Source organism: Rosa chinensis, chromosome 7 (assembly GCF_002994745.2).
Source record: "Rosa chinensis cultivar Old Blush chromosome 7, RchiOBHm-V2, whole genome shotgun sequence".
Classification (NCBI taxonomy): domain Eukaryota; kingdom Viridiplantae; phylum Streptophyta; class Magnoliopsida; order Rosales; family Rosaceae; genus Rosa; species Rosa chinensis.
In genome coordinates, this window is record NC_037094.1 from 24,223,962 (window position 1) to 24,235,252 (window position 11,291).

The 11,291-nt window shown below is 39.0% G+C and overlaps 1 protein-coding gene across 1 annotated transcript; it reads right to left on the minus strand.

Annotated features, from left to right (window-relative positions):
* On the minus strand, positions 1-1,071 carry LOC112177638 (LRR receptor-like serine/threonine-protein kinase ER1). The gene has a single exon (XM_024315911.2). The coding sequence runs from the start codon at positions 1,069-1,071 to the stop codon at positions 1-3; it is 1,071 nt and encodes a 356-aa protein (XP_024171679.2).
* Between the last annotated feature and the right edge of the window lie 10,220 nt (positions 1,072-11,291).

Sequence of the window (11,291 nt, forward strand, 5' to 3'; positions counted from 1 at the left end):
TCAAAGAATTCCCGGAGAGAAATAATGTTTCAAGGCTAGAGAGTTGCCCGACACTCTCGGGTACAGACCGAGATATAACACTCGTAACTTTGAAAAACGTGACAAATCTGGCAGCGACCCCCAAAACAGGTTATCTCTCAAGTTCAAGGTCTCAAGCGTGTTCTCAGCAATAGACAAGGTTTTAACAGAGTCCCCAATGTTTTCAGACAATTGGTTTGCCCGTAAGGTCAACGACTCTAAGCTGCATAAGTTTTGAAAGCCTTTTGATATCCCACCTTCAAGTTGATTATGTGACAGATCTAGTGTTACTAGAGAAAGCATCCTTGTGAAGACATCTGGGATGGGACCTTCAAGATTGTTGGAAGTGAGATGAATTATATGGACAAAGTTGCTGTTGACATTGGCTATCCAATAAAATATTGAAGAATTCAGAGAGTTATAAGAGAGGTCAAGGAGTTGAAGAGAGGTGGAAGAATTAATAAAGGCAAGTGATCTTGGATTGACATCAGGAATGTTACAGTCGGATAACTCGAGCTCTGTCAGTAAAGTGAGCTTGCTCAAAGATTCTGGCCAATTCACAGCCTCAGACAAATTCAGCCATGACATGTTCAGGTATCTCAAGGAAGAAAGATGAGATAACCACTCAAGATTTTCTGAACTAACAACTTGGTTACCGTAAAGATCAAGAGTGTGCAAATTAGAGAGGTTTCCAAGTTGGGGAGGAACAGGTCCACTGATATTAGCATCTGCAAGTTCGAGCTCTTTCAATTGACTTAGAAAGCCAATGAATTTGGGAATCATCATTCCTTCAAAATCATTGAAGGAAAGATCAAGAGTGTGCAAATTAGAGAGGTTTCCAAGTTGAGGAGGAACAGGTCCACTGAAATTAGCAGATGCAAGTTTGAGTTCTTTCAATTGACTCAGAGAGCCAATGAATTTGGGAATCATCATTCCTTCAAAATCATTGAAGGAAAGATCAAGAGTGTGCAAATTAGAGAGGTTTCCAAGTTGGGGAGGAACAGGTCCACTGAAATTAGCATCTGCAAGTTCGAGCTCTTTCAATTGACTCATAGAGCCAATGAATTTGGGAATCATCATTCCTTCAAAATCATTGGAGGAAAGATCAAGAGTGTGCAAATTAGAGAGGTTTCCAAGTTGAGGAGGAACAGGTCCATTGGAATTAGCATATACAAGTTTGAGTTCTTTCAATTGACTCAAAGAGCCAATGAACTTGGGAATCAGAATTTCTCCAAAATCAATAAAACTGAGGTCCAAGTAATTTAGATATCGCAATTCAAGTAGGGAAGGACTAATTTCACCTCTCAATTCAGTGGAATCGAGATTAGCATCATAACTATAAGAGAGATCTAGAGTGATAACATGACCTGTTTGGTTGTTGCATGCTATTCCTCTCCACTTGCAGCAATCTTTCTCACTTTTCCAAGAGGCAAGAGCATTGGAGTCATCCACAAGGCCTTGTTTGAACTGGAGAAGAGCATGCCTTTCACTCTCCAAGCACATGATGTTGTTGGAGCTTCCAACACTAGAACAACAAACAGCAGAGGCAATGGCCAGGCACACAAGCCCAACCACAACAGAATGCATAGACCTACCACTCATTATACTGAAAAACATGATTATGAAGATGATATGCAACAAAACCAAAGTGAAGTAATATATAGTTGAAGCAAAAGGATTTTGGAAACTACCCATGTATAATCGTGGAAACAACAATGGAGTTGCTTCATTGACTGACTTGATCGGCATAACTTGGAAATTGGTTTTTTCTTTATTGATTTTCTTTAGTCTCAGTCTCAGTCTCAGAATATGACAGAATATGTTGTAGTTTTGTACAATCATTCTATGCTGGGCCCTTAAGTCTAGCCCAATGCTCTCTTCTCTTGTAAAATTGAGAAAACTCCTCCTCCTCTCTTTTCTGCTGTTTCCGGCTGGTACTTACTTTCTTTCTCTCACTTCCCGGAATTCCATTCTTTTCAAATTTCAACATGTTTCAATTTTGTGAATCAGGTACGGCTTCATGTTTGGAAGAGAATCTGCTCGCAAAGAGCTTGGAAGCTTAATCGAAGACCTTCGCCGCCAGAATCCCAATTCCGATCCTCATTGGGTACTTCCATTCTCTCACTGACTTCATTGGGACCTTCGTCGGCTTCATAGTTATTTGTTTACTAAAGAATTCTAATTGGGTGTGCTTAGTTGCAACTGAATGTAAAATTGATTCAAAACTAAAAGGGTTTCGCTGTTAATGCCAAAAGCAGAGGACTTGGGTAAAAATAACATTGGGTAAAAACCCAATGTTGTAACTCTAGGACTTGGGTAAAAATAACATTGGGTAAAAGGACATGCTTCTTCTTTTTCCCTCATTGTTGAAGTTTTGATGTCACATTACAGGCTCAACATGAATTGGAATCATATTATTCTTACAGCTGATAAGGATAGAGTTTGAATTTTTTATTTATTTGTTATTTTTTCTTTTTAAATGCAATTCTTTGAATCATTTTTCGGTAGAATGATGTGGTGTGTGAACCTAGACAGTAGATGCTCTACTATCCCTCCATTTGGGTGCATTTTAATTAGTCTTTTACTGCTTTTATATATTTGGCACTCTTCTCCGCGTACTTGACTTTAAAAATAGCTGCATGAAATGTCATTCAGAATGTGAATTCTTCTTTAAGTTTGAATTTTGATTCATGTATCAAGTAGGGATCCCTGTTTGGGTGCAGGTTCATGGCATCAGGTGGGCAATGTGGAAATCCCTTCATTTGTTAAGGCTTGAGGAAACACTGTCTTAAGGCCTTACTGGAAAACTCCTTTGGCCATCTTCGGCTGTTTTCAGGTCATCTTACCTATCCTTGACAGCAGAATGTGCGTTCCTGAGGAGTTTTGGATATTAACTTTAAAACCTTTGTATGCTGACTTGCATTGAAGATTATAGCTTTCTGCTTTGACATAGTTGTTATTCATAGTTGCTGTGAATGAATTAGATAATGTAGTTGGTGTTGATCATACTCTTTGGTGTTTCAAATTAATGAAGCGCATTCTGTGAATTAATGTTTCAATATTACTTGCTGTGGATCATAGAGGCTTTGCCCTGCCGATCATGATGATGAAATAATGAATATATCTGAGACTTTCCATGCAACGTTCTCTTTATTTTTCTGAAAGGCTAACGTTATGTTTCTGCTCTGACCTACTCTCTTGTACAGAAATATGCAAACCTAGTGGCTAAGTGCTTGATGATTTGTATCTGCCTATGGCCTTTTGGCATGTACTTTGGTTGTTTTATCAGTAGTTGTGAACTAATATGCTAAAACACTGTGAAAGGTATCAGTTAGTGAAATCAAGCTACATCTATTTATGCCTGTAGCCCTTTTTCTTAGGGTAAAAATGGTAATAATGGAGGTAAATCTCTATATATGCAAATGACTAGCCATTTGAGCTAAAGAATGGGATAGCCTCGTTACCTGATCTCCTAATATGACGTAAAGAGGCTGAAGAAGCCTGCTCTAACCTATATTTAAGATCCTCCATTAAGAACCCGAGAGGTAGAAAATCCAAAGATAAACTCGACACTGCTTGGACTAATTCAACACAATCTGTTTTGACATGTTTAGCCTCAGATATTTTGTATAAATAATGATACATTTTTGTTTCCTTCAATTTGTGTTTTAATGTTTGTCATGGTGGTTACAGATTGGGTGTGGTTTGTTGGGTTTGATGTGTGCTCCTTAACTGCAGTATTAGACCGTGCCTCGAAATCTCTACCTTCACCAAGAAGCATACCAGAATTGTACAAAAAGAAGGAGCAGAATTTGAAGGTTTTCTCATTCCAAGAGCTCAGGGATTCAACCAATGGCTTCAGCAGGTTGCAATAGCTTGGTGAAGGAGGCTTTGGGTGACAAGGCCCGCCCCGGATTCCACTCTGAAATCCGAAGTGGCCCTGCGGGACCCACTTTTAAAGAAGGTTTACCAAAAATTTCGGCACAACCTCCATTAAAAATGGACAACCCAAAAACCTGTGGAAAACAAATTTCACTTCCAAAAAAAATTTCAACCACATACTCCTGGAGCCACCTTGCTCCCATAAATCAACCAACTCAAACTCAAAGATAATAATAGTATATCAAATACTTCAAGTCTAAGAAACTCCAAGATTTAAGATACCACAATTCACCAAAGTTAGGTCGTAGACCTCAAATATAATTAATTACAAATCTGGGTCACAAATCCCGTAGTAATCAGAGCAATTCTAGGAATATAAAATAACATAGAGTACAGTAGGTTAAACAGGTAACCTACGGAATGTGATGGCGGAAGCGGATGCGGTCACTATGGCTCACTCCTGAAAGCCAAGCAGCAATTCTGTAAACTGGGCATTTAAAACCGAAGGGCCTAGGGGAAAAGTAATTTAAAACACGTTAGCGTGAGTAGACAAAAATAAACAATTTTAAACAAAAGCAATTTTATACTTTCCCCATTTATTTCTCTATAAACTCCCGATGCATGCAATGTTTAAGGAAAACAAAACAAGAGAAGTTCTGTACAAGAAAAACCGACTAGCCCCGCTAGTCACACACTAAATGAAAAGATTGAAACTCCGGTACTCAAGAAAATAAGACCAGCCCCGCTAGTTAAACGGAAATCGAACTAGCCCCGCTAGTAAAAAAATAGTAAAGTGAGTAGGGGAAGACGATAGCCATACAAGTGAGCCTCCCAGGCTCGGGTGATAGCCTCTCAGGCTAAAGTACTCCCATTACTCCTGTAATATACCCTTACGCCACTAAGTGTAGCGATAGGATACTGGGCTTCAGAATTACTGTCACAGAGACAGTAACCAGCGCCACAAAGACGGAGGGCTTCGGTGATCCCATCACCTCGCCACAAAGGCGGAAGATCAAAGCTAGCAATGATAAGTCACCCAAAGTATGGCAAAAGAAAATCCGAAAACCACAGTAAAATCGTAAATACATAAGGCTTCCCCAACTCTCGCAAAGAATTCCCATGACGTGTCCCACACGCCAAGATAAACTCAAATTCAAAAATAAATAAGAGAAAATAAGCATATTCCAATGACGTGATCCCGCACGCCATAAAATCTTCAAAAAATCAAATATCCAAAACCATTTCCGAAAATAACCATATGCTCGAGAAAGTAATACGATAAACAAATTATCATCTCGGAAACAAATAAATAAATGCATGCATCATTCTTTGAAAATAAAAGTCCACTCACAGTATATGGTCAATCCTGACGTCGCTTGGTATTTTCCTCGTACGAAGACTCCTCTCGTCCTGTACGGATAGCACTCGTAAAAATATATTTACAGGACAAAAATTAACTTTACGATAATTAGAAATTGAAATTCAGAACGTCCCCCTTCAAAATCCAACTCCTTAATTCACATCGAATCCATCCGTAATTCTCCAATAATATTCATTCATCGATATATAAATTCTAAAGTGAATTCGAAAGAAATTCGGCAATCGAATTCACGTAAATCAACAATCAACAATCAACAATTCATGCTCAATTCGTAATTTCTCCAATTTCCACCAAACTTAATGTATAAAATTCTACAATCATTAAAGGATTTATGGAGCCAAAACAGTATATAAAACGCAGCACCACGCGCCACCCACAATGGCCGCACGTGGGGCCCACGCGCCACCGGCAACCACCACCAATGGCCACCAAATTTTGGCAGCACCACCTACTCAACAGACCCAACCTCTTACTCAACTACAACAAGTTCCAATTTTACCTGGAAGAGCTCCAATCTAAAAGGTGAAAAATTTCCAGAAAATTCAAGAACCCTAGGATCGGGTTTTGATCGATTCGACCTCCACACTGCAAATCGTGGCTCAAGGATAGGGGCGAAATGATCCTTGGCAAAAACCGAACCTTCGACGCCAGTTTGGTGGCTGGAGACAGCCGGAATCGCTGGAAATCGACAAAACTCCCAAACTGCTACAGTGAACTTCACGGCTCAATTCCGAGCTCCACTGGCCGAGCCACCGCAAAACACACCACAGGCGTGACAAGGAGGAGGAGACGAGCTTGCCAGTGTCCGGATTCCTTCGTGGGTCGGCCGGAAAAGGGAGAAATCAGAGGAAGAAGAAATCAGTGAAAATGAGGAAGAGGTCGGGGGAGAGGAGAGAGAGAGTTACCGTGGGTTTCCGAAAATGGAAACCTACAATGGTAATTTTCCATATATATTTTTATTATCATAAACAGTAACTTCCACATTTTAAGCTATAACTTTCACGTACGAACTCCGATTTAAGTATACCATATGTCCACGGACTCGGTTTAACGTCCCCTACAACTTACATGAAGGAAATTTTCTCAAATTGTTAACCCATAAACAGTCAACTTCAAGCAACTCCTTAATTGATAAAAACTGAAATCAAAAACGGTAAAACGTATAATAATTCCTTTAGACTCAGAAAAAAATAATTGGATACGGGGTGTAACATTGGGAGTGTGTATAAACGAATAATCAAGCCCAAAAATGGCAAGGGTATTCCAATTTGGGTTGCCATAAAGAAGTTGAATCCACATAGCGTACAGGTTCCAGTTCTTATCTTTATTAACTTCAAGGAACTTTAAACTGTTTGGTTAATTTTTCCATTTTTTCTGTCTGTTTTTCTTCCACTTGGTTTTTCTACATTACTACTTAATTGGTTGGTTGGTTGGTTTTCTTGGTCTTGGATGTTGAACGATTGTGATGGTAGCATTGAATGCTATTATATTCTGATCTGAAAGAGTTGTCATATTGGATAGGGAATTAAATTAGTTTGTTTTTGGGTTGAATTATTCCTAAAGAATAGTTATATATATGTTAATGTTTTGACTATACTTCTAGTAGTGGCCGTGTTCTGCATTTGTTAATAAACATATGGTTTTTAATTGACTAGTACGTGTGGTTTGTTTAGTAGACTTATTGGGTCTCTGTGATTTTATTACATGTTAATAACTTAATATAGCTTGTCAGCTGAACTTAGATTTTCATTGGATTTATAAGAACACTATTCAATTCCTCCTGTATACTGCTTCAATATAATCCCAAAATACATGGTAGGCGCTAGGCACTAGGCATAGTAAAGTGGGGTGGAAAAAAGGGCATGGGGTTACCAACCCATCTGTCATTCCTAATTCTTGGCCAATTGGAGTGGAAATGAAATGGAAGTTAATAATCAATAGAGAATGTGCTAAAGTGAGTAGGGCTTGAAAAAGACTAAATGCGACGTAATGATTTTCTATTGAGGTTGAAAGAAATCTGAATGTCTTCTATTGATCAAGTCACTGAAGTTCTGTGGTGTACAACTGTACATTAGTTAATGACCCTATATGTAGTTCTGTGGAATATGACAATTATGGACCTTGGAATCCATCTGGTGCTGGAACTCTAGGAATGTGGAGAGTATATCATCATTTGTAGTGTTAACAAGAACCAAAAGGAAAGTGAATACTAATATAAGGCAAATGGATTTCATGCAGTGTTTGAAAACCATTCCTAAAGTGAATGGTAAATAGACTTGTTTCTCTCAGCTGGAAAACATATTATGCAGCGTTCTTTGTCTGACAATGCTCTTACCAGTTACTAAAGAAAGAGATTTTTGCTCTCAAGAACTTGAATTGGAACAGAATCTGCTTTCATTTTTGTGAATCAGGTACGGCTTCATGTTTGGAAGAGAATCTTCTCGCAAAGATCTCAGAAGCTTAATCCAAGACCTTCACCGCCAGAATCCCAATTCCGATCCTCATTCCTGACTTCATTCGGTACTTCCATTCTCTCACCCACTCACTCACTCACTCCCAATCGAAGACCTTCTGTCATTTCTCCTTGTTTTTTTTTCTCTGTTTCAGCTTTTGAGCTCTTCTTTTTTATCTCTGTGATATCATGCTATCATTTTTACAACTTTTATCAAATACCCAATTTGAGACTAGAGCCTTATAGTTTTGTTTAGAGCTTTGATTAAGAAATGAAGTGCTTCTTTCCTTCAAATCCAAGAACAAACAAAAGGAGTCACTGGGTGTGCTTGGTTGGGTTTAATGTGTGCTCTTGTTGCAAGTGAATGTAAAATTGATTCAAAACTGAAAACCAAAAGCAGAGGACTTGGGTAAAATTACAAGACTTCAGTAAAATCCCGATGCTGTAACTCTAAGATATAATTCTAAGATGTAATTCAGTTAAAGTTTACTTATAAAGATGGTGTTCTGCTGTAAACCTAAGGGCGTGCTTCTTCTTTTTGCCTCATTGTTGGATTTTTTAATGTCACATTACAGGCTCAACATGAAATTGGAATCATAGTATTCTTACAGCTGATAAAAATTAGTTTGAACTTTTTTCTTATTATTCTTTCTTTTAAATTTTATTCTTTGAATCATCTTTTGGTGGAATGATGTGGTGTTTGAACCTAGACAGTAGATGCTCCACTATCCCTCTATTTGGGTGCAAGCTGATGGCACTCTTATGTAATTAGTCTTTTACTGCGTTTATATATTTGCCACTCTTCTCCGTGTACTTGAAATTAAATGTGAATTGAAATAGTTGTATATATGAAATGTCATTCAGAATGTGAATTCTTGTTTAAGTTTGAATTTTGATTCATGTATCGTAGGGATTCCTGTTTGGATTGTGAATTATTCAGTTGTTTGGGTGCAGGCTGATGGCATCAGGTGGGCAGTGTGGAAATCCCTTCATTTGTTAAAGCTTGAGAAAACATTGTCTTTAAGGCCTTACTGGAAAACTCCTTCAGCCATCTTTGGCTGTTTTCAGGTCATCTTACCTATCCTGAAGAGTGTGCGTTCCTGAGGAGTTTAACCTTTGTATGCTGACTTGCATTGACGATGCAGCTTTCTGCTGTGACATAGTTGTTATTCAAGATGAATGAATTAGATAATGTAGTTGGTGTTGAATCTTACGCTTTGGTGTTTCAAATTAATGAAGAAGCATTCTGTGAATTAATGTGTCAATATTACTTGTTGTGGATCATAGAGGCTTTGCCCTGCCTGTCATGATGATGAAATAATAAATGTATCTCGGATTTTCCATGCAATATTCTTTTTATTTTTCTGAAAGGCTAGCGTTATGTTTCTGCTGACCTACTCTCTTCTCTTGTACAGAAATATGCAAACCTAGTGGCTAACTGGTTGATGATTTGTATCTGCCTATGGCCTTTTGGCATTTACTTTGGTTGTTTTATCAGTAGTTGTCAACTAATTTGCTAAAACACTGAAAAAGGTATTAGCTAGTTAAATTATGCTACATCAATATTTACACGAAGCCCTTTTTCTTCTTCATGGTAAAGATGGTACTATTAAAGGGATATTGAACTTTCCTACAAGAACTAGTTTCTTGTTCATCAGCAAAAACAAGAAACATTCTAAAGTTTTGAAATTAGGGAGGTTTGAGCTCAACAGGGATGAACTGGTGGCTGTTAAAACTCAATTCAAGAACTGAAGAAAGTAATAAGTGAAGTCAAAGAAACCAGTTTGTGTTGAAGCAATATCGATTTAGTGTGCCTTATCAAACTAGGAGTAGCAATAGGAGAGAAGGTTCTAGATTTCCCAATCCTACACGGATTGGTATTCCTTGTAACATTAGAACTAGTACTTTGTAATCCCTATATATAGGGCTCCTATTCTCAATAATAGGACACACAATTCTCTCATCAATCTCTCTCAATACACATATCCTTAAACACGTTATCAGCACGACTCTAACCACAAAACAGAAAACCAAAACTCATTCACAAAGCAGCCCCTAGCCCGAGCTAGCCGAGCCTTCGCTGCAGCCCGAGCGCCCGTGTGCTTACAACCTTGCACAGCAGCCCCTGCTGCCCCCTCCCTGAAGCCCTGCGTTCCAGCCTGCTGCCACCGAAGCATCCCTGCTGCGCAAACAAGCCAACGCACACCCACTGCATCTTTTTCCCTTTCCTGTGCACATCCGTCTTCTTGCAAGCCTCGAAACGTCTAGTTCGGAAGCTCAGATCGAAAAACTTTCTTCATCAAAGTTGTTCGTCTCTGTCTCTTCCATCTAACCTCCGAATTTCAGCCTTATCGGAGTCATATTGAGATCTGTACACCAATCGAGGTACAAGCTGTTCAGAACAGAATCTGCTCCGAATTTTCACCAAGTAAGTATTCAAAAGAGTAAGTTTTGAAGTTCCTGTAATTTCAGAATTTATATTCCTTCTTCTTTTCTCGGGGACTTGAAAACCTCCCTTCTTCTACATCCCACCTTTCTTATAACGTGGGTTCGATCTTTGAGAAAAGCGGAATCGTGGGGATTCACGCAATTAACGAACTAAGAGCGTTCGTAAGACTTCGGACTAAGAGCGTCCGTAAGCATCGATTAACGACCATATAAACATCATTGTTTCGGTCTAATCCAATTATTCTTGGAAATCGATTTCTTGGTAGCATAGCTCGGAAATCTTATTATTTAGTTGTCGTGGAAGCATTGGCTCTGAAACTAACTTGTCCCTGTTTCATCTCTCGGGATGTCAAACACGAACAAACTCGATTTTGTTCCATTGGATTATGCAGGCAAAGGATATTTATACTGGGCCATTGACATTGCGACCCATCTTACTGCCCAAGATTTATTGCATACAATCCAAGAGCTTTGTCCTATAGAAACAGCTCCAGACCCTCAAACTGAGAAAGATAATTCCAAGGCACTTGCCTTTATGAAACGTCACATGGATAGTGACCTCCAGTTTGAGTTCATAAATGAGGATAGCGCTATAAAGCTTTGGCAAGCGCTTCGCGAACGATATGGCAATATTCGTGACTCCATCCTTCCGAATACAGAAGCAGAATGGAACGATCTTCGCTTCTCTGAATTTGACACTGTCATGCAATTTTATTCGGAAGCTCTCAGCATCAAAGCAATGATGCGTCTCTGTGGAAAAACAATCACAGAAGACCAATTGATTGAGAAAACCCTCAATACCTTCCCCGTCTATGCTATGAGGTCCTCTGACTTATTCCGGACTCATGTAAATGCAAGACGGATCACAAGTTTCCAACAGCTTATTGCAGCTATGGCCACTACTGAAAGACATGGCAATGAACTTGTGAAAAGAGAAATTGATAGGCTTCAAGATAGCTATCAAGAGCATCGTCCTATGGCTAGAGAAAGTCGCCATCGACGTCATGATCCATACGATTGAAATGCTCAAGAAGGTAATCGCTCAAGGCGACAATCCCACGACCGTAGGAGGCGTGATTTTGAGGGAAATAGGGTTGGAAACCATGGAGC